The 25,346-nt window shown below is 40.4% G+C and overlaps 1 protein-coding gene across 1 annotated transcript in view; it reads right to left on the reverse strand.

Annotated features, from left to right (window-relative positions):
- LOC126483664 (protein PRRC1-like) overlaps positions 1-23,148 on the reverse strand; it is a 75,221-nt gene extending 52,073 nt beyond the window's left edge. The window contains exon 1 of the mRNA XM_050106723.1: positions 22,961-23,148. Coding sequence (XP_049962680.1) covers positions 22,961-23,057 — 97 coding nt within the window. The 5' untranslated portion in view covers positions 23,058-23,148. The remainder of the gene's footprint in view (positions 1-22,960) is intronic.
- Between the last annotated feature and the right edge of the window lie 2,198 nt (positions 23,149-25,346).

Below are 25,346 nucleotides of genomic sequence, written 5' to 3' on the forward strand. Positions count from 1 at the left end.
CTAGCAATTACATGTTACCCAGTCACCAATTATGTGTCAGACGTGTGGCCCATCCTTCAGGAGTGCACAGGGAGGAAGAAGAAAAAGAGGAATCTCAAATGCCGAAGTGGAGGAAGGATAGGACGAGGTGAACAAAGAAAGAAAAGGGACAAAAAACAGTGGTGAGACAGTCAGCTACTGCAAATGCGGAACACATCCCCAAAAACACCCCAGCCATGTTCCCCAAGGGAGGGGTAAAGGAATAGCAAGAGGATAGACATGCAGCACAGAAGACAAAAGACGTTGGGAAAGATGGGGGGATCCGTGGTACCCAAGCAAGAACCCACCAAAGAGTGACGAGCCCCCTGGGGTGTCACGTTGCTGGTCTGCAGATTTCTGGGACACGATTCTCAAAAGGGGGCCCTGTCGCCAGTAGACTTTGAAGGAGGATGCTGCTTCTCCAGAACATGTGTGGAGTGCTTTCAAAGATGCCATAGTAATCACATTAGGGGAGGGTCCAACACCTCCATAATAAAGTTTATTCGCTTCAATATGAAAGGTTGTTGAGGAAGTAAATATGCCGGGCATTGCTAATGACCTGACCAAAGAAGTGACAAAATTTGAAATCACTGAGACTGAATGCAAATGATAGTATTTTTTTCTGGATGTCAAATTATGAAAGATGATTGGTGACCTTCACCTGCTGCATTTTGCACTCCCTGGTCAGGGAAATGCACTGTGGATTCCCACAACTGACAGATAGGTTGTAGCACACATGGTGAATTTTCAAGAAGCAGCCAGTCACAGTCTCCACAAATTGGCTCATATGTACACAGCGAAGAGACATGTCCAAAGAAGCACTTCATCAGGTTGGGAAATACAGCTTCACATCACAGCAGCAGACCATTATCTTGACCTCCTTTGGAAGCAAATCCTCCTCAACACAGGGACCTACACGTCATTATCAATCTTGTTGTCTGGCAGGCTTCAACATACATGATTTACGAAATGGATCCTCACATCTCCAAGTGTTTGTGTATTTCTTGATCCATGAACTCCATTAGGTCCAAGTGAAAAAGTAATCCCTGTAACATGTAGAGGTTCTTTCGGATGTTATACTAACAGGTACATCACAAAGTTGTTAAGGATTTGCCATCTTAACCACATCGTAATTTACTAAGGGAAGAGAGCACGCAAAATACATTTTCAATTTTCTCCATGAAGAATATTGGCATAGTTGAGAGAGAGAGAGAGAGAGAGAGAGGCCCTCCATCTGTTTTGGGTGTAAATCAGGAACTGAGGGGAGTAAGTGTCTAAGTCCCTTGGTTTTGTTTTCCTGCCATGGCATGACCAAGGAGGGAAAATTCCTAGGGTCATAACAATGTGCAATGAATAGCAGCCAGTTTGAAGAGACTGATGAAGCCTCATGCCCACCAGATAATAATCATGGTCATTCCGTGATGCCAAATGTCCGCCAAGATGCACCTGCACTGAATGAGTAGCTGCAACAGGCTTTGTTCGTACTGCACATTTTTCTAAATTTTGATCAAGATAAATTCATGCTGCAGTGTTGTTCTTTGGCACACCATGTAGAAATTAGCACAGAAACAGCAAAGTAAAAAGATCCATACAATTCGCACATTTATTTATATGTAAAAGACAACTTGGGGATTTCCTTTTGTGTGAGACTGTGTGTGCAAGATTTGTGTGCCAATGTGAATTTCTACATTTGCATACTTTACTGTTCGTGACGCTTCTGCATAATTTTCCATTGACTTTATCAACTCCAGCTTGTATTGTGATATATTGTGAAATTTCAAACTTACATGAGTGCTGTGATAATCTTGTACTGCTATTGTCAATTGTAGGCTTAAACTTAATTGTGCTCTTTTAAAATTTTTTTAAGAACAGTAGACCTATCATCATTGGAAACAACCATTCTCTGATTTCATTGTATAATTACGTGGGAAAGAGGTTATTTTTGAGAATTTTTGGATGCTTAAAAAGCTGTATTTTCGTAAGTTACCAGTATGAGTGTTTTTGGATAACTTATTTCATAGCAAATCAGTGTTTGTGATTAAATGTTACTGCTAAAGAACAGATCACCGCTAATTTCGTTGTATATCGATGCAAATAAGTGAGCATTTTTCAAAATTTCTGAAGTTACCATTGTCCTGTGCATAATCTAATCATAGTAAATCGGAGTTTGTGATTTAGTTACTGTAGCAGATATTCTAACTAACATATGGTACTTTTGTTACATCTTGTTTTGCCTTGAAGAAGAGTATATATACTACCTAAATTTATCGTAAATTAACAAAATTTTAGAGCTCGCTAATAACAACAATTAACCTCAAAAAGTTTTAGGAAATTAGTAATTTTTGCCACAGGTTTTTTTGTTGCCTTAATGGAAATCTTGTTTTGTGCATTTGCTTCAATACTTATAGGGAATTAGTACTTTCTTTTAAGTCAACAGATATAAAAGATAATCAGCAAGCTTAGTTTAAAGTTATTTGCTAACTGTCCTGTAAGAAATTGCCTGCTGCGGATCGGTGTGTTGGAATAATTACTGAAAGTCATGTACCTGTAATACTGATACCAAAGATAACTCAAGTACTATCTACATCTACATACATACTCAGCAATCCACCATACGGTGCGTGGCGGAGGGTATCTCATACTACAACTAGCATCTTCTCTCCCTGTTCCACTCCCTCACAGAACGAGGGAAACATGACTGCCTATACGCCTCTGTACAAGTCCTAATCTCTCTTATCTTTGTGGTCTTTCCGCGAAATGTAAGTTGGCGGCAGTAAAATTGTACTGCAGTCAGCCTCAAATATTGGTTCTCTAAATTTCCTCAGTAGCGATTCACGAAAAGAACACCTCCTTTCCTCTAGAGACTCCCACCCGAGTTCCTGATGCATTTCCGTAACACTCACGTGATGATCAAACCTACCAGTAACAAATCTAGCAGCCCGTCTCTGAATTGCTTCTATGTCCTTCCTCAATCGGACCTGATAGGGATCCCAAATGCTCGAGAAGTGCTCAAGAATAGGTCTATTAGTGTTTTATAAGCGGTCTCCTTTACAGATGAACCACGTCTTCCCAAAATTCTACCAATGAACCGAAGACGACTATCCGCTTGCCCCACAACTGCCATTACATGCTTGTCCCACTTCATATCGCTCTGCAATGTTACACCCAAATATTTAATCGACGTGACTGTGTCAAGCACTACACTACTAATGAAGTATTCGAACATTACAGAATTCTTTTTCCTATTCATCTGCATTAATTTACATTTATCTACATTTAGAGTTAGCTGCCATTCTTTACACCAATCACAAATCCTGTCCAAGTCATCTTGTATCCTCCTAAAGTCACTCAACGACGACACCGTCCCGTAAACCACAGCATCATCAGCAAACAGCCGCACATTGCTATCCACCCTATCCAAAAGATCATTTATGTAGATAGAAAACAACAGCGGACCTACCACACTTCCCTGGGGCACTCCAGACGATACCCTCACCTCCGATGAACACTCACCATTGAGGACAACGTACTGGGTTCCATTACTTAAGAAGTCTTCGAGTCACTCACATACTTGGGAACCAATCCCATATGCTCGTACCTTAGTTAAGAGTCTGCAGTGGGGCATCGAGTTAAACAGTTTCCGGAAATCAAGGAATATGGCATCCATCTGATACCCTTCATCCATGGTTCGCAAGATAACATGTGAAAAAAGGGCGAGTTGAGTTTCGCAGGAGCGATGCTTTCTAAAGCCGTGCTGATGCATGGACACAACTTCTCTGTCTCAAGGAAATTCATTATATTCGAACTGAGAATATATTCGAGAATCCTGCAACAAACCAATGTTAAGGATATTGGTCTGTAATTTTGAGGATCCGTCCTTCTACCCTTCTTATATACAGGGTGTCACTTGCGCTTTTTTCCAGTCACTCGAGACTTTACGTTGGGCAAGAGATTCGCGATAAATGCAAGCTAAGTAAGGAGCCAATGCAGTAGAGTACTCTCTGTAAAACCGAATTAAAATCCCATCAGGACCTGGCGATTTATTTATTTTCAACCCATTCAGCTACTTCACAACCCCAGGGATGTCTATCACATGTCCTCCATATGGGAATCTGTACGAGACTCAAACAGCGATATGTTTGTACGATCCTCCTGTGTGAGAGATTTCTCAAATGCTAAATTTAAAATTTCAGCTTTCGTTTTGCTGTCTTCTGTTGCCAGGCCAGACAGATCAGTGAGTGACTGGATGGAAGCCTTCAACTCGCTTACCGATTTCATGTAAGACCACAATTTCCTTGGGTTTTCCGCAAGATCTTTTGCTAAAGTATGACAGTGGTAGTGGTTGAATGCTTCACGCATCGCTCTTTTTACAGTAGCACGAATCTCAACTAACTTTTGCCTGTCCTCATTCTCCCGATCTTTCTTGTACCGCGAGTGCAACTGCCTTTGCTTCCTGAGCATTCTCCGAATTGCACTGTTAAACCACGGTGGGTCTTTTCCGTCCGTAACCCACTTTTTCAGCACATACTTGTCCAATGTGTGATTTACAATGTGTTTAAAACTTGCCCATAATTCTTCCACGTCCATCGTACCGGAAGTAAATGAAGTTGATTCATTTACTAAGTGGGATGCTAACAACTGCTTATCTGCTCTTTCTAGTAAGAATACTCTCCTAGCCTTCTTGACCAACTTCTTAACTTTCGTAACCATAGTCGTAATGACAACATCCTGATCACTAATCCCTGTCTCAACACTGACACCGTCGATGAGGTCTGGTCTGTTCTGTTCGTGGCTGCCAGATCCAAAATATTTCCATTACGCTTTGGCAGTCGATTTAGCTGCTCAAGACAGTTTTCGGATAATGTGTTCAAAAGTAATTCACACAACGGCTTGTCCGTACCACCTGTAATGAATCCATAGACATCACAGTCTATACTGGGCAGGCTGAAGTCTCCTCCGACTAATATAGCATGATCTGGGTACTTCTGCGATACAGAATGTAGACTCCCTCTGAATGATTCTAGAACTGTCACGGTGGAACCTCGTGGCCGGTTATAACACCCCACAATTAACTTGTGGATCCTGTCTGCTCTGCAGAAAGTACAGATTGGTCATTACTCGTCCACTTGGTGGCAAAAGGTGTTTCAGTGGGAGATTGAGATGTCCTGTACATTGTGGTTGGGAATCAGGGAGGTCTCAGGGTGTTACACCAATCCCCTCAACTAACAAGTTCAAGATGCTCTCTTTCAATGAAACTGGGCCATTGGGACTCGCTTCACTTACTTTTTAGAAACCTATTTTGTAGAGTGTCAAGAGGAGACACAAGCAAAAGGGTAGGGTCTATTAATCTCAACAGTTCAAAACATGCAACAAATGATGATACCCTTTAGGAAAAGGGAAATGGCAGCAAGGAACAGGAAAGGACACAAGGTGCACACAGTGTGTATGGCTGGGGATCTCATTCAACATGTTGAAGAGGCTATTCCGGCAGCTACTGAGAAAACAGGGTGCAAGCAAATGCACACTGGAACAAATGATGCCTGTCATCTAGGCTCCATTGTCATATCTGGATAATTCCAGAAACTGGCAGAGAAAAACCTTGCGCACGGAGATTCAACAAAGGTCGCAATTTCCAGCATTTTCCCCAGAACTGATCGTAGCCCCTTGGTTCTGAGCTGGGTGGAAGGGCCAAACCAGAGACTTCGAAAACTGTGTGACAAGCTACGCTTCAACCTCCTGGACTTGCACCCTAGGGTTGAGAACTGTAGGGTGCCGCTAAATGGGTCAGGTGTGCACTACACACCAGGTAGCTACTGTATGCTTTTTCTTTTTTCTTTTTAAATTAGGTGACTCTCCAACCAATACAGCTAATGATAGCTGCAGGAAAGCCAGAAATATCACTGTCACATCAACAGAATTGCCTCTTACACGAAAGTATTAAAATCGTAATGGTTAACTGCCGAAGCCTTCACAACAAAGTGTCAGAGTTTGAAACACTCCTGGAAAGCAGTAAAGCTCACATGATACTAGGTACAGAAAGCTAGTTGAAACCTGAAATTGAGAGGAGTGAGATTTTTCGTAAAAATTTAAGTGTATATCGAAAGGATAGACTAATGCGATATGGAAGTGGTGTATTTGTCACAGCAGACATGAAACTCAAAACCACCGAGATAGAAATTGAAGCTGCATGTGAGATTGTTTGGGCAAAACTTAGTACCAAGGGTGGGCATCAAATAATAATTGGATCCTTTATCATCCACCGGTCTCATCTCCCAATGTGATCGAAAATATTGGAGAAAACCTCAGTTCACTTTTACTTAAATTGTCCAACCATGTTGTAATCATAAGTGAGACCTTAATCATCCAACAATCAATTGGGAAAATTACAGTTTTGTTAGCGGTGGGAGTGATAAGAAATTCTGTGAAACGTTGTTAAATGACTTCTCTGAAAACTGCCTAGAACAGACAGTTCGGAGCCCCACATGTGATGTAAATATATTGGATCTAATGGCAACAAACAGACCTGACTTCTTTGAAGATGTCCACATCAAAGCTAGTATCAGTGTTCAAGATGCGGTTTTGGCAAGAATGATTATCAAAGTACAAAGGGCAATTAAAACAAGCAGAAAGATATATATATATATGTTCAGTAAACTAGATAAAAAATCAGTAGTCTCATATTGGAATGAGGAACTTGAAACTTTCAGTGTAGGGCAGGAGCATCTAGAGGAACTATGACTCAGGTTTAAAAGAGTAGATGACTATATAACCAGCAGATATGTACCCAGTAGAACAGTCCATAATGGGCTGTAGATAGAGAGATGTTGAATGAAACGCGTTTTGTTGTCAAGAGAGCAATGTGTGAAGCCTTTAATAGCTAACGTAACAGAATATTGTCAAATGATAATTCCCAAATCACAAAGAAAATCTCGTTGTGTCTAACGGCTGTTAGTGGCACCAAAGTTAGTGTCCAGTCCCTAGCAAGTGAGACACGAACTGAAATTGAGTGTAGCAAAGCAAAAACTGAAATGCTTCACTCTATTTTTAAATGTTCCTTTAAAAACAAAAAACCAGGAGAATTAAGCAAATTTAACCCTCATATCACTGAAAAGACAAGTAAAATCAGTATTAGTGTCAGTGGCATTGAGAAACAGATGAAATAATTACAACTGAACGAAGCTACAGGACCCAATGAAACTGCTATCAGATTCTATATTGAATTTGCAGCTGAGTTAGCCCCTCTTCTAACTATAATCTATCATAGACCCCTCAAACAAACAACCATGCCCGGTAGTTGGAAGAAAGCACAGGTAACACCCGTCTACACGAAGGGTAGTAGAAGTGATCCACAAAACTACTGTTCATTATCTTTGTCATTTACATGCTGTAGAATCTTACAGCATATTCTGAGTTCAAATATAATAAGGTATCTTTATCAGAATGACGTCCCCCATGCCACCCAGCATGGATTCTGAAAACGCCTATGTGTAACACTACTCACACTTCTCTCATATAACACACTGAAAGCTTTGGATCAAGACATTTAGGTAGGTGCAGTATTTCTTGATTTCTGAAAAGCATTTGACTCAGTACCACAACTATGCTTACTTTCAGAAGCTACATCATATGGGGTACCAAGTGAAAGTTGTAACACAGCACGTTACCTTCGATGGAGAGTCATCGTCGAATATATAAGTAGCTTCGGATAGTACGCAGGGAAGGTTGCTGGGACCCTTGCTGTTCATGTTGTATATAGTGACTTTACATGCAATATTAATAGTAACCTCAGACTTTTTGTAGATGATGCAACTATCTATAAAGAAATACTGTGTGAAAGATCCTGCATAAATATTCTGTCAGATCTTGATAAGATTTCACAGTGGTTCAAAGATTGGCAACTTGCTTTGAATGTTTAGAAATGTAAATCTGTGCAACTGACATAACGAAAAAATTGCAGTATCCTCTGCCTTCAATATCACCAAGTCACAGTTGAAGTCGGCCAACTCACATAAACTTGGATGTAACACTTTGTAAGGATATAAAACTGAATAATCACATAGGCTCACCTGTGGATAAAGCAGGTGGTAGACTTTGGTTTATTGGTAGACTACTGGGGAAGAACTATCAGTCTACAAAGGAGACTGCTTACAAATCACTCACACGACTAATTGCTCATGTGTGTGGGACCTGTACCAAATAGCATTAACAGGTGATATTGAGTGGATACAGAGAAAGGCAGCATAAATGGTCACAGGCTTGTTTGACCCTTGGGAGTGTGTCACAGAGGTGCTAAAGAAACTGAATTGGCATATTCTTCAAGATAAATGTAAACTATCCTGAGAAAGACTGTTTACAAAGTTCCATGAACTGCCTTTAAATGATTACTAGTATACTATAATCCCTTACTTATCTCTCACATATGGGTCATGAGGACAAGATTAGATTAATTACATCACACACAGAGACATTTAACAAATATTCTTCCCACACTCCATAAGAGAATGGAATGGGAAGAAACCCTAAAACTGTTACAATGGGATGTGCCCTCCGTCATGCACTTCACAGCGCAAAGCATAGATTTAGATCAATGAGTGACTTGATAAATGCTTTGTCACCAATTTTCTATAGAGGCACAGTGTCAGAAATTTCCAAGTTAGATTTTTTAGGCTTTCATAGGCCTACATAACGCTTTCTCAAATCTACTGAGTGGTTTACTCTGACTAACCATCATGCAAGGATTTGGTTGGACTTATTTTTCATTTGTTGCTTATTCCATGACTTAATCTGACATTACAATGCAGCTTTCTTTCCTATACAAGACTGACTGAAACCATCAACAAAAAATAGGATTTTTTTTTTTCCAGAAAAATTATCTTGTCTGACATATTTGCAACTAAGGTACATCTTATAGCACACCTGGACTTGAGCCTTCCACATCTCAAATTCCATTGGGGAATATTAGCTGGAGACTACTTCAGCTAAGTTCATAACATTGGATTAACAAAACTGCTGTTCTGCCTTAGTTATCATTCTACATCAACACAGATAATCTCTGATACTGTAACACCCTAGCTATCATACAATGCTTCCTTCACAATACTAGTGTTTAAGATACTGGTTCTGTTTGTTGCCAACATATCTACAATACCACACCTAGATCTAAGGAGTCACTGGTTCCACAAAAATTTTAAGATACGTGTTTAATACTGTACCATTAAGCACAAATCTCTCTCTAAATAAAATTTATTAAATGCACGTATCTCTCAGTATCTGATGAATGGAAGCTGCTCACAATAGCTATGGCACCATCAAGAAATATTCAAGCAAAAATCTCAAAAAAAAAAAAAAAGTTTTTTCCCACTTTGTTAGTTATTACAGATAGACGACAGACACAATCATTTATTACTTGGACCACTTGAAGTTTACTTTCATCCAGATTAATTCACACTCCGTGTCTATTTTTATCGATCTCAACTTGATAATTTTTGGCAGATATTAACCTCCAATGCTCTTGCTGCCACACTGCCTAAATAAGCCTAAATATACTGTCTCAGTTTTAAAAAAAGTTTTGTCTGCCAGCAATGTCCAAGAAAAATAAAACAATTTATTATGTAACATTGAAGTGGTTGAGTCATTAATGGGTCATTCCATGTCAGTTCAACCAGGGGCTCCAGTTCATAGTCTCAGATTTGACTGAAATTCAGTACACTAATTCTACCATGTGTGGAACACTCATCTACAAAGTATTAGTTTCCCCTGACAATTAGTTCCAGAATTATGACTTGTGAAAGAAGGTGGTGTGACCTGGAAATTGCAACCCGCATCTGGCAATCTATCTTCAGACCCAACTTCAGGTCTTAATAACTTTGGAACTATTCCACACATCCAGTGAAATTTTTACAACCCAGTAACATCCATTTAGAGAACACACTCCATGAATCAAAACACCAACAACATATTTCTGAGGGAAAATAAAAAATTCCAAAATGTGATTAAAAATGTAATATGTTAAAAGGTACATATTGTAGTTGCCCTCTATGCCAAATATAATTCACTCAAAAAGGGTATAAATTTTTTTGTGGTAAGCTTAATGTGGCCTAAACACACACAGATCTCATCATGCCCATATCAGTCACAAAAACTGAGTTACATGCACATAAAAATACAAAAATTAAAAACATGGATTTTCAGAGCGAGGTAGCACAAAAGGGACAAGTGGTATCCAAGCCAAATTTCACACACTGCATAAGTAGGCAATAATGATATATATCTCAAAAATTCAGCACGTCATTGCAAGACATTTGTGTACAATGGAAGTTGACAGATGTATTTGGTGATGTGGTCATTGTTCCCAACATAATTTTGTAAAAACATATCGTAAACTGTTCTGCCTCTTCTTATCCTCTCCCACAACTGTTTAATCACTATGCAACAACATATAGACAGATTAACACAACCTATCATTAATGTTTACAGCACCTTAACTACTAAAAACCAGTCAATTTTGCTTCGAACAGAAGTTCTCCCACACTTTAGCTACTGTACTATGCTACTAGGAAGGTTATGGAAGGCACTTCCACTACTGAACCAGGATCTAGACCTGAGCGAGAAGTGGGAACTGTAACCGAGAAGCTAGACCAGATTAAAATCAAAGACTTGTCTGGGGCCCAAAGGAGGAAGCTACTCAGGAAATAGAGGGAAAAGGAAGGAAAAGAATGGCTTCCTAAACACAAATGGAGGAAAGTAAAGGGACTAGAACCGAAGACCCCCAGGAAAAAACTGTCTCAGGTTGAAGGGGATACGCAGACCCCCACAACGTCAAAGACAGGTAGTAAGTGGATAAGGGAGGAATCAAAGACTCTCTCCTCCCTGGATAAGTGAGTCCAGAAAAAACCGAGGCAAGAAATAGGGAAACAGACCTATAGTACTGCAGTCTCGGTTTTTAGGATGGCAGTTATCCAGGAAGGTTATCCACTGGTGGCCATTACCTCGCAGCAGGAGGAACTAGTACAGATGTCCCTCTTTGAAAAGATTGGGAGATTTGGGGGGGGGGGGGGGGGGGACACTGGCCCAGTTCCCAACTTCAGGAGGGTCTATCTAGACCGTGGTGCACTCATTTTTGTCTGTGAGGGGGTGCACACAGTAGAATGGCTTAAGGACGAGGTGCCCATGATATTCCCATGGGAGAAATACGGAAGCGTCCGATCCCGCCCTTCTGCTTTGACCCATGACGTCACAAATATGGCAGAAACGACCATGAACCACGATTCCAATATGGTGCACATAAAGTCGGTATGTACACATTATGAGGACGAAAATACATCGAAAAACAAACACACACACTTTCCACAAAAAGCCTAATGACACTAATGGGTCAAGTGGAAATGGGGTGTTTTTGGGTGGGGGCAAACTAAATATGAACAAATTTAGACACCCACCCCCATACAAAACAACGAAAAAACCCGACATCACAAAACTCCCCAAGTACCACTAAACACAATATTATCTGGAATTGGACACTTCCCTTGACCTATATAGCTCACCAGCAGCTCCGGATCCCATAAATTAAGATCAAACACTTCCCTTTGCCTATATAGCTCAAAAACATCTCCCGATACCAATATCAACATACACAGCCACACATTGGGATTGAACACTTCCCTTGACCTGTGCACTGTTAATTTTATCCGTCATATCCATTCCTGAACAAAAACAACAACCGACTAATTTTACTAAAATTACCACACGATGTACAGCGAACAACACTAAATTAACCTTCACACAAAATTGTTAACTCACTGAAACGAATTCCACTACAAACACAGCCGACACTCGAACAATTCTGGATAATGAGCAAAAGCAAACTGACCCCATTACACCACACACACGAAAACCCTGAACATACCACCAGAGAGCACAACAAACCACAACACGACGACATCTACAAACATGCCACACTCACAAACCAAACTCCGCGCCGTCATGACGTCACACACGACAACACCCTTACTTCACAGGTCAAAGCCGACGCGTGGGATCGGACGCTTCTCTCGACCCTCGTGGGAAGATGCGAAGCTGCTGGTCAATACGGCAGCGGAGCTTCTTAAGACCGCAAAGATATCATTATGGGTACCCAAGATCTTTATGGAAGTCTCTCCCAAGACTCTGTTCGGGAAAATAGGGGTCCAGACCCCAAAAGTCCCGACTGAAGACTGGAGAGTGATTAACCAGAAGGTTGCTCTGGAAGGACGAACACTGGTGGTGGAGGTTGGTGAGAAGTCCCTGAAGGCGATGTGGGAGCAGGGTCACTGTCAGGGTTCTCAAAGACCTAAAAGATGGCAGTAAGACGGAGCCTAGAGGTGCAGCAGATTAATCTGCAGCACAGTAAATGGGCCTCTGCTGCCCTGAGCCGCTGCCTGGGGAGACAGGAAGTGGACGTGGCCCTGGTACAAGAACCCTATTTATACAAAAGGGGTGTATCGGGCCTGGGAGGCACTGGAGGTAAGCTGATCTATGCTAGAAATCTAAGAAACTCCAGAATATGCATCTATGTTAGAAACGACCATCTCTTTCATGCCAATGATGGATTTCTGCTCTAGGGACTTAGTGACCATCAAAATGCAGCAATGGGAGGAAGGTATCACAAGCGAAATTGTCTTGGCCTCAGCATACCTTCCTTACGAAGACAGTTCTCCCCCTCCGTTGGAGGTGAGGAGACTGGTAGAGAATTGCCATCGGCAAGGTGACCAACTGCTGGTGGGTTGCGATGCCAATGCCCACAACCTAGTGTGGGGCAGCAAAGACACCAACAGTAGAGGTGAGTGCCTTCTTGAATTCTTCTTAGCTAAAAACTTAGAGGTCCTGAATAGGGGCAATGAACCTACATTCAGGAATAGCAGAAGGGAAGAAGTAATTGACATAACATTTGGTTCCATGACAATGGGTAGTTATGTCAAAAATTGCATGTGGTGTTGGAGCCATCCTCATTGGACCACATGTACATTAAATTCAAGGTTGAAATGGGAATCAGACACACCATGACTTATAGAAATCCCAGGAAAACAGACTGGGATACATATAGGAGGGACCTTGACTTAGGCTTATCGGAAATTAAAACCACGATAAGGAAGCCAGTAGAATTTGAGGAAGTAGCAGAGGCTGTTACCGCCACAGTGACCTCAAATCAGGATAACTGCACAATCACCAGGAAGTGCACAAATAGGAATGTTCCTTGGTGGAATAACAAATTGGAAATGTCAAAAAAAACAGGTACGGAGACCGTTTAATATTGCGAGACGCAAAGGACAATGGGCTAAATATCGCGAGGCCCTCGTCAGTTACAACCTTGCAATAAGACAAGCAGAGGCGGCATCCTGGAAGGCATTCTGTGAGGAAGTGGAAGGCAGGGCAGCACAAGCCAGACTTCACGAGATTCTCACTAGAGTACCAACTAATCCAGGAGGTACGTTGAGGAAGGAGGATGGGGAATATACAAAGACAGCACGAGACGCTGGAATTGCTCCTCAAAACTCACTTTCCTCAATATGCTCTGCCGGCTAACACAGACCAGTATGTGACCCCAGAGAGACAACGGTTCTCAGACACTTGAAGAGACAACTGGGAATCGGCCAAGGAGTATGTGAACTTCAACAAAAATCCAGTGGGCGGTGGGAACATTCCAGCCGTTCAAGTCACCTGGCCCAGATGGAATCTATCCAGCTCTCCTGCAATAGGCAGGAGGAAAGCTTATAAGAATCCCGTGGTCTAGGGGTAGTGTCTGATTCATAATCAAAACTTCTTCGGTCCCGGGTTCGATCCCCGCCACTGCCTAAATTTTGATAAATAATTAGCATTGGCAGCCGAAGACTTCTGGCACAAGAAGTCAGCCTCATTCTGCCAATGGCCTTGTCAAAGAAGGCGGAGGAGCGGATAGAGGTTCAGGGCACTCTTGTCCTAGGGGTGAGAAATTGCCCGTAAAGGCGGAAGAATCAGCAATGATCAACGACATGAGGATGCAGAAGGCAATGGAAACCACTGCATTAAAGACACGTAACGTGTATCCACAGGACATGTGGCCTGTAATTGAAGAAGTGTCGTGATGATCTCTCCATTGGCAAAAGATTCCGGAATAGTCCCCCATTCGGATCTCCGGGAGGGGACTGCCAAGGGGGAGGTTACCATGAGAAAAAGATTGAATAATCTACGAAAGGATAATGTTCTACGGGTCGAGGCATGGAATGTCAGAAGCTTGAATGTGGTAGGGAAACTAGAAAATCTGAAAAGGGAAATGCAAAGGCTCAATCTAGATATAGTAGGGGTCAGTGAAGTGAAGTGGAAGGGAGACAAGGATTTCTGGTCAGATGAGTATCGGGTAATATCAACAGCAGCAGAAAATGGTATAACAGGTGTAGGATTCATTATGAATAGGAAGGTAGGGCAGAGGGTGTGTTACTGTGAACAGTTCAGTGACCGGGTTGTTCTAATCAGAATCGACAGCAGACCAACACAGACAACGATAGTTCAGGTATACATGCCGACGTCGCAAGTTGAAGATGCACAGATAGAGAAAGTGTATGAGGATATTGAAAGGGTAATGCAGTATGTAAAGGGGGACGAAAATCTAATAGTCATGGGCGACTGGAATGCAGTTGTAGGGGAAGGAGTAGAAGAAAAGGTTACAGGAGAATACGGGCTTGGGACAAGGAATGAAAGAGGAGAAAGACTAATTGAGTTCTGCAACAAGTTTCAGCTAGTAATAGCGAATACCCTGTTCAAGAATCACAAGAGGAGGAGGTATACTTGGAAAAGGCCAGGAGATACAGGAAGATTTCAATTAGATTACATCATGGTCAGACAGAGATTCCAAAATCAGATACTGGATTGTAAGGCGTACCCAGGAGCAGATATAGACTCAGATCACAATGTAATAACGATGAAAAGTAGGCTGAAGTTCAAGACATTAGTCAGGAAGAATCAATACGCAAAGAAGTGGGATACAGAAGTACTAAGGAATGACGAGATATGTTTGAAGTTCTCTAACGCTACAGATACAGCAATAAGGAATAGCGCAGTAGGCAGTACAGTTGAAGAGGAATGGACATCTCTAAATAGGGCCATCACAGAAGTTGGGGAGGAAAACATAGGTACAAAGAAGGTAGCTGCGAAGAAGCCATGGGTAACAGAAGAAATACTTCAGTTGATTGATGAAAGGAGGAAGTACAAACATGTTCCGGGAAAATCAGGAATACAGAAATCCAAGTCGCTGAGGAATGAAATAAATAGGAAGTGCAGGGAAGCTAAGACAAAATGGCTGCAGGAAAAATGTGAAGAGATCAAAAAAGATATGATTGTCGGAAGGACAGACTCAGCATACAGGAAAATCAAAACAACCTTTGGTGACATTAAAAGCAACAGTGGTAACATTAAGAGTGCAACAGGAATTCCACTGTTAAATGCAGAGGAGAGAGCAGATATGTGGAAAGAATACATTGAAAGCCTCTATGAGGGTGAAGATTCGTCTGATGTGATAGAAGAAGAAAAAGGAGTCGATTTAGAAGAGATAGGGGATCCAGTATTAGAATTGGAATTTAAAAGAGCTTTGGAGGACTTACGGTCAAATAAGGCAGAAGGGATAGATAACATTCCATCAGAATTTCTAAAATCATTGGGGGAAGTGGCAACAAAACGACTATTCATGTTGATGTGTAGAATATATGAGTCTGGCGATAAACCATCTGACTTTCGGAAAAGCATCATCCGCACAATTCCGAAGACAGCAAGAGCTGACAAGTGTGAGAATTATCGCACAATCAGCTTAACAGCTCATGCATCGAAGCTGCTTACAAGAATAATATACAGAAGAATGGAAAAGAAAATTGAGAATGCACTAGGTGGTGATCAGTTTGGCTTTAGGAAAAGTAAAGGGACGAGAGAGGCAATTCTGACGTTACGGCTAATAATGGAAGCAAGGCTAAAGAAAAATCAAGACACTTTCATAGGATCTGTCGACCTAGAAAAAGCGTTCGACAATACAAAATGGTGCAAGCTGTTCGAGATTCTGAAAAAAGAAGGGGTAAGCTACATCTACATCGATACTCTGCAAGCCACCCAACGGTGTGTGGCGGAGGGCACTTTACGTGCCACTGTCATTACCTCCCTTTCCTGTTCCAGTCGCGTATGGTTCGCGGGAAGAACGACTGTCTGAAAGCCTCCGTGCGCGCTCTAATCTCTCTAATTTTACATTCGTGATCTCCTCGGGAGGTATAAGTAGGGGGAAGCAATATATTCGATACCTCATCCAGAAACGCACCCTCTCGAAACCTGGCGAGCAAGCTACACCGCGATGCAGAGCGCCTCTCTTGCAGAGTCTGCCACTTGAGTTTATTAAACATCTCCATAACGCTATCACGGTTACCAAATAACCCTGTGACGAAACGCGCCGCTCTTCTTTGCATCTTCTCTATCTCCTCCATCAGACCAATCTGGTACGGATCCCACACTGATGAGCAATACTCAAGTATAGGTCGAACGAATGTTTTGTAAGCCACCTCCTTTGTTGATGGACTACATTTTCTAAGCACTCTCCCAATGAATCTCAACCTGGTACCCGCCTTACCAACAATTAATTTTATATGATCATTCCACTTCAAATCGTTCCGCACGCATACTCCCAGATATTTTACAGAAGTAACTGCTACCAGTGTTTGTTCCGCTATCATATAATCATACAATAAAGGATCCTTCTTTCTATGTATTCGCAATACATTACATTTGTCTATGTTAAGGGTCAGTTGCCACTCCCTGCACCAACTGCCTATCCGCTGCAGATCTTCCTGCATTTCGCTACAATTTTCTAATGCTGCAACTTCTCTGTATACTACAGCATCATCCGCGAAAAGCCGCATGGGAGAGACAGGTCATATACAATATGTACAACAACCAAGAGGGAATAATAAGAGTGGACGATCAAGAACGAAGTGCTCATATTAAGAAGGGTGTAAGACAAGGCTGTAGCCTTTCGCCCCTACTCTTCAATCTGTACATCAAGGAAGCAATGATAGAAATAAAAGAAAGGTTCAGGAGTGGAATTAAAATACAAGGTGAAAGGATATCAATGATACGATTCGCTGATGACATTGCTATCCTGAGTGAAAGTGAAGAAGAATTAAATGATCTGCTGAACGGAATGAACAGTCTAATGAGTACACAGTATGGTTTGAGAGTAAATCGGGGAAAGACGAAGGTAATGAGAAGTAGCAGAAATGAGAACAGCGAGAAACTTCACATCCGGATTGATGGTCACGAAGTCAATGAAGTTAAGGAATTCTGCTACCTAGGCAGTAAAATAACCAATGATGGACGGAGCAAGGAGGACATCAAAAGCAGACTCGCTATGGCAAAAAAGGTATTTCTGGTCAAGAGAAGTCTACTAATATCAAATACTGGCCTTAATTTGAGGAAGAAATTTCTGAGGATGTACGTCTGGAGTACAGCATTGTATGGTAGTGAAACATGGACTGTGGGAAAACCGGCACAGAAGAGAATCGAAGCATTTGAGATGTGGTGCTATAGACAAATGTTGAAAATTAGGTGGACTGATAAGGTAAGGAATGAGGAGGTTCTACGCAGAATCGGAGAGGAAAGGAATATGTTGAAAACACTGATAAGAAGAAGGGACAGGATGATAGGACATCTGCTAAGACATGAGGGAATGACTTCCATGGTACTAGAGGGAGCTGTAGAGGGCAAAAACTGTAGAGGAAGACAGAGATTGGAATACGTCAAGCAAATAATTGAGGACGTAGGTTGCAAGTGCTACTCTGAGATGAAGAGGTTAGCACAGGAAAGGAATTCGTGGCGGGCCACATCAAACCAGTCAGTAGACTGATGACCAAAAAAATGCAGGCTATTTAAGGTTAGCTTAGCAGTAGGAATCACTCCCAATGTTTGGAGGGCAGTGAAGGTTTTCTTCATTCCAAAGCCAGGGATAATTGATCATACCAAGGCCAAGGATATGAGACCAATCAGCCTGTCTTCCTTCATTCTCAAAACACTGGAAAAACTGGTTAATGTATACATTGGGGGAGAGGAGGCTATGTAGGGTCCCTCTACACCTGAACCAACATGCATACCAACCGGGTAAATCATGTGAAACAGCTCTCCACCAACTCGTCGGGAAGGTGGAAAAAGCACTTCACTTCCAAGAAATAGCCCTCTGCATCTTCCTGGATATCAAGGGGGCCTTTAACAACACAACCTTCGATTCCATGGTAAGGGCAGCAGAGGTGCATGATCTGGGGACCACTACATGTAGGTGGACCAGAGCCATGCTTAGTGGAAGGAAGGTAGAGGCTACCATGATGAATGAAAAGATGGTAATTAAGACCACTAGAGGCTGCCCACAAGGAGGAGTTCTATTGTGGAATCTAGTGGTGACGGAACTCATTGAGGAACTAAATTCCAGACAATGCTTCTGCCAAGGATACGCAGATGACCTCGTAATAGTAATACTTGGCAAATTCACTGACACAGTTAGGAATATGGCACGAGGAGAGTTGGACATTGTGCAAAAATGGTGCATTAAACAGGATCTGAGAGTTAATCCTAAGAAGACTGTTGTGGTGCCATTTACGAAGAGACATATTCAGCATGCAAGTTGGAATCTAAAGCTCTTCGATGAAACTCTACCTGTGAAGGGGACAGTGAAATATCTAGGGGTAACCTTGGATGAGAAGCTAACTTGGACCCCTCACATTAAGAGTATCTGCTCCAAGGCAGAAAGCACTTTAGTGAGTACTAGGAGGGCTTGTGGCACAAACTGGGGCCTAAGCACCAGGGGTATGCACTGGATATACATCACAGTGGTTAGACCTAGGATTTCCTATGGGGCTGTAGTGTGGTGGAAGAAGGTAGAACAGCAGGTTGCTGCTAAAGAGCTTGATAAGGTGCAGAGATTGGCCTGCTTAGCCATAACAGGCGGAATTAGCAGCACACCAACTGCTGGAATGGAAGCCATGCTGGACATGCCTCCACTTCATCTTTGGGTTAAGATGGAGATAGCAGCTGGGGCATACAGACTTAAAATTGGCCAAAACTGGGTCTCATTTGGATATCCAGAACCACACACTAACATAGTGAGTGAGGTAAATATAGGTATGGCTGGGGCTTCACAGCACTCTGCAACACGTAGTAAGTACCTTTTGTCATCATAAACAGCAGTAACATAGCGACCTAGTTGTATGTTGCTGTTTTTGCTTCTGAATCCTGAGTCAGACACACTGACGACACATGTTGTGCATGAACCTATAGTTATAACCGGACAGTCTGCTCATCTGCACATTGTCATAGTCAGCTGGAGAGAAGTGATGATGGCTCCTTGTGCTTGCAACAGTTTTAACGTGTTCTAGTCTGCTTTTTAGCAACTCTTCGACTGATTTCACCTCATCTTTCAAAACATAGAATGATGGTATGCCAGAGATATTTCTCTGTACCCAGGTAAATAATTGAAAAGGTGTTAGAATGTGACCTTCTGTAGGGTGCTGCAGACTAGTTTGTGATGCCATGCACTTAATGGTAGCACCAATACCATCACATACACATTTTTACCATGACTTGTTGCGAAAAAATTCCATTCTGCGTGAATCTGAAAATCATGGTAATGCATGCATAAAATTTTGAGATTTTCACAGTTTTTATACTGACTAGCTGCCCCATCACTGAAGTATTTCACAAAATGTATGTGAGGCAGCTTGTTTTTCACATATGCCATGACAGTGCGAATGTGGGCATTAACTGCAATGGCATCATGAATTAAACGGTTACTAAAAATGCACAGGTTCATGACAGACACATCACCTGATTCACCTCTATAGTAAATCGCAAATGGCTGGAGAGTTGCTTGACTGTTGTCCCAATGATATCCTTGGATGGCATCTTGAACTATAAATGCATACTTTTCAGAAAAGTCTAGTATTACTATAATTTCATCTTGTTTCAAATTATCCTTACAAAACTGGAGATAAGCTGACTGTGCTGTTGCTGTGAAGCTGTGTGTGGTCAGTTTGTCCGTTTTTTGACAACACATTTCAACCCATATCTTCGACTGTACTTTGCTTTGTTTCAAGATGCGATCCATGTATGTCCATTGTTTATAAGAAACAAGTTCATCGTCATCCATAAGGTGTTCACCATACAGTTTGGTATTCATGTGTTCTGCAAGATTTGCCTTACCAGGACACTTTTCACACCTGTGTATAATGCGCTGGTAGGAAATGATGTCACACACTAACAGCTTCATTGCACCTTTGTAATCCAGATCAGAATCCTTTATAGGAGCAAACATCAGCTTAGCATTTTGATGGGTCTCACATACACAAACATTGTGTGTGCCCCTTGCACTTACAGGTACAACCCATTTTGGCCGAAGATTGAAAAAAAGATGATAAATCTACTTTGGTATTGGGATACTTTTCCTTGAATTCTACATATAGTTCTGATATGTTGCATAGGAACAGTTTTTTTGCATCTGTACACATACATTTCCAATTTTCACTGTTACATAGGCTTTTTTTCCAGGCGTTATTCGGCTGTAGCCATTATTTTCATAAAACTCCGACACTGGCACCTTTATTTCTGAACTCAATTTCTTACCCCGAGCCTGCTGAAGTTGTGGAAGCACTCCTTGGGTTGCTTTTATTTCCCTAGCCTGCTTTACCGTATATGTAGAAACACCGAATTCCTTTGCAGTGTAGTCAATAGACCAGCTGGAAGGTGCAAGGGTAAGAATAGTTACTTTTTTCCGGTGTGTGGGTATGGCACTTTTTTCTTTCATATCATGCACAATTTTGTCCAAATCAGAGCATTTCTGGCATGATTTCTGTTCCTTTGGTGCAGATAGTTCTTCCTCTTCCACCATTAGTGTGTTAGGTATTTTAATTCCATTTGAGCTTCTTGTAGTTTTCTTCTACCATAGCTGGGCCTGTCTCTTTTCCAAACTTTGTGTGTCTTCATGGGAGATAAACCAAGAGCAGTCACTAAGTATTTAATTGCTCATCCACTGTGGTTGTAGGTGGCTGATACTCTTCATCAGTCATGTAAATTATCAGAATATTCTTCATTTTTTAGCAGTGTAACACACCTGGAACATAACTTTTGTCCTGGTTTCATGTTAAGTCCCATGCACTGATTCACTTTAAATACTGATTTTATATCAATTTCTCTGAGGCTACACTTCAGTGTCTTCTTATGAATCCGAAATGGATCAAAACAACTTATTTGTAGAAAAGAATACTTATCCAGAAACACTTTCATATGATGATAACAAACACTAAAGTTTCCTGGAACTGTACCTCTTGTGCCCACAGAGTGTATCCCGGATCTCCATAGTAACAAATCTTGGTTAGATTCATCCAGATCATACAGTACAAAGTGAATGTCACATTTTGTTCCATATGTTGTTTTATGACATTCAGATGCTTGTGCTCTACCAATACTGCAACTTGTTTGAACAAAAGCACCACTAGTACACTCTTCTGCCTCCATACTGACTTTCCACAACAGTACTGACCAGTCTGAACTAGAATCTTAAAAACATGAGTAACCTGTAATTGTTGCTTGTTTCCTTTGTTGTTCCTGCCTAACAATGACTCATTCTGTCCCTGAAAACTACCATTGTTTAACTTTCTGTTGCCTAATGGTTCCCAACAATTGCTGCAGCTTTATCTGAAACAAGCTGTCTGCATCATCATCGCGTTAAAAGAAACTTAACCAAATACATCTCTGTCAACTATTATTCTACACAAATGCCTTGCAATAACAAGTTGAAATTTTGCCACATATTATATTATGGTCTACTTATGCAGTGTGTGAAATTTGGCTTGGATATTACTTGTCCCTTTTGTGCTACAACACTTGGAAAATCCATGTTTTTCAGGTAATTTTTCAAATTTTTGTATCTTCGTGTGCATGTAACTCTGTGTGACTGATATGGCAAGATGAGTTCTGTGGGTGTTTAGGCCACATTAAGCTTACCACAAAAAAATTTATACCCTTTTTGAGTGAATTATATTTGGCATAGAGGGCACCTACAATATGTACCTTTTAATGTATTACATTTTTGTAATCACATTTTGGAGGTTTTTTATTTTTCCTCAGAAATATGTTGTTGGTGTTTTGATTCATAGAGTATTCTCTAAGTGGATGTTACTGGGTTGTAAAAATTTCACTGGACTGTGCGGAATAGTTCCAAAGTTATTAAGACCCAAAGTTGGTTCTGAAGATATATTGCCAGATGCAGGTTGCAATTTCCAGGTCACGCCACCTTCTTTCACAAGTCATACGTCTGAACGAATTAGCAGGGGAACTTAAAATTTTGTACATGAGTGTTCCACACTTGGTAGCATTGGTGTGCTAAATTTTAGCCAAATCTGAGACTATCAGCTGCAACATTTTCTCAAATTGGTTGAACTGACATGGAATGACCCTAATTTATGCCGAAAAGAAAAAGGAAGGACAGGGTTTAATGTCCTAAGCCGCTGGTCACACTGCGTCACAAGCAAATAACTCTTTCTACAATAATTATCTTGTATATAAACACAAAGTATACGCAATTTCCAAAAGTTAAAGCCAATGACTTACCAAAATTAAGTAGCTATATAAACATTGCAATAATTTCAACTGCATCATTACTATTAATGCTCTACAAACTAAGCAACAAGCGGAAACGTTCAGAAAAAAAAGCGACAACTTAAGCAAACAGTTATGGAAAGCTACGTTAAGATTCGTATGGCTTCATTATTAATAAAAAGCTTTTGTATCATTTATATTATTGCAGTCATACGTTCTATTCAACTCAATGTACGGGTAATGTCGAATATGTTAATCACTACTTGGGCCTCTAATATCTGTTAAACAAAAAAGTCTAAAAACAAATGTACAAAACAACCTGTATTTTTTTCCATTTTATCTTGTGTCAATCCATTATCAGATTTTTTGTCGACAAATTCGAAAGTCGATTCTCCGTTAGAATCTTCTTGCATCATGTTTAGATACTGAAAATATACTTGTATTTAAAAACTACCTATTTGTTGCTACTGGCTAACAGCCATGTTTGACACATTTCACCAAAGATACATTGCCGAGAATCGCTCTGGCCAAAGCCAAAGTCGCTCCACCAACACCACGTAGTGTGGTGTTGGGCGCATGCAATACATCACCTCAAATCTCGTGCGACCACACGACGCAGTTTCAACATAGGCCTACTGCTGTCCATGCTACGCTCTTGCTAAAGTTTAGAGCGTTAATTCATAATGCAAAAATATCTACTGTGATTTATGTTCGCGACTAGCATTAAAAATTGATAACGAAGTGTCAGAGGCAGAAATAACGATATAAATGGCCTAGACTATGACTCCTTAAATGAAAGCAGTTTTCATATACCAAGCGAGTGAGCCTGAAGACTAGGGAAATTGTTTGCTAATGGACCATAGACTCACTAAAAATAACTGGCGCTATTGTAGCACTCCCATACTGTAGCCTCCATTTGCAGGACAACACAGTGTTAGCACTTTATAAACGATGTAAATATCTGATAAAACTACGGATACACAGTAACTTAAGGAATGGGAATAACGTTCATAAAGTCTCTGTATCCCAATTGGCACAAATTTTGAAAATGAAGTGTCTAATTCAAGTTATATTGGAGATTACAATTATTCAAGTCCAAGCTAGTTGAAGCAAAAATGTGATGAATATGTAGTAAGAAATGTAAATAAAATATTGCCACACAAAAATAAAGTAAAGATTGAAAATAAGCGCAAAGATAGACGCAGAGGAGGTGCAAAAACATATTAAAAAGCAGCAAAAATTAAAAACTTTGTGAACGATAAAATAATCTGACTGTCTGCTACTCTGTAAATTTCATGCAACTATTCTGAACCGATAAACTGCCACATTTTTTTCTTACATGTAAGAAACGAACCCTATATTCTTGCATAGGTATCTGTAACTTCCCATCTTTTTATGTAAACCTAATACAGAAAACAAAGAGACTGTGTTCTTTTAAGGCAGACTTGATTACTCTGTAACAACTGTAAAGTAAGTGTCCTTTCATTTTGTGTTCCAGTTCCCTATCGTTGTCTCTCATATCCTTCCAATCATTACATCAGTATTCAAACGCGAATGATGGCTTCATTCAAGTAACAGTTCGCTCATTTCTCTGCAATGGCATGGTAGCAGATAGTATGTTACAGAACACGATCTGAAGAGCCATTTGAACATCAGATATGCATATAAAATATTGTCAAACATTTGACTAGTGCAATTTGATACTAGTTACTGTATATCTTACACAGCAGTTAATAAGGAAATTCTGGTTAGAAGCCAAATATTTTTTGTTAATACTGAAAACATTAATTAGCTAAATTCTTTAATGACTAGCAGTGTTCACTAGAATTTATATTTGTCTCATATTCTGTTCGCATTGCATATATTATTTCATTAAACTTTGCAGTTTAATAGGTCGCCAATGTAAACTACATACAACTTATTTGTAATTAAAGAGAAATTACGCAGCCCTTTATTACAAATGTAAATATATACTGATTTTCAACACTACCAATCGTTTTGTACTATGTGGCTAGATGAAAGCATACTTAATTTGTAACTCCAATTTATGTCAGCTAAATGACTTGACTTATATTTTCCTTAGATTAGATTAGATTAGATTAGATTAATACTAGTTCCATGGATCATGAATACGATATTTCGTAATGATGTGGAACGAGTCGAATTTTCCAATACATGACATAATTAGGTTAATTTAACAACATACTTAAGTTAATATAACAACTTTATTTTTTTTGTGTTTCTTTGTTTTTCTTTCTTTTTTATTTTTTTATTTTCTTTTTTATTTTTTTTTATTTTTTTTGGTTTTTTTCTTTTTTTCTTAATTTATATCTAAAAATTCCTCTATGGAGTAGAAGGAGTTGTCATTCAGAAATTCTTTTAATTTCTTCTTAAATACTTGTTGGTTATCTGTCAGACTTTTGATACTATTTGGTAAGTGACCAAAGACTTTAGTGCCAGTATAATTCACCCCTTTCTGTGCCAAAGTTAGATTTAATCTTGAATAGTGAAGATCGTCCTTTCTCCCAGTATTGTAGTTATGCACACTTCTATTACTTTTGAATTGGGTTTGGTTGTTAATAACAAATTTCATAAGAGATTATATATACTGAGAAGCTACTGTGAATATCCCTAGATCCTTAAATAAATGTCTGCAGGATGATCTTGGGTGGACTCCAGCTATTATTCTGATTACACGCTTTTGT

Source organism: Schistocerca serialis, chromosome 6 (genome assembly GCF_023864345.2).
Source record: "Schistocerca serialis cubense isolate TAMUIC-IGC-003099 chromosome 6, iqSchSeri2.2, whole genome shotgun sequence".
Taxonomy (NCBI): domain Eukaryota; kingdom Metazoa; phylum Arthropoda; class Insecta; order Orthoptera; family Acrididae; genus Schistocerca; species Schistocerca serialis.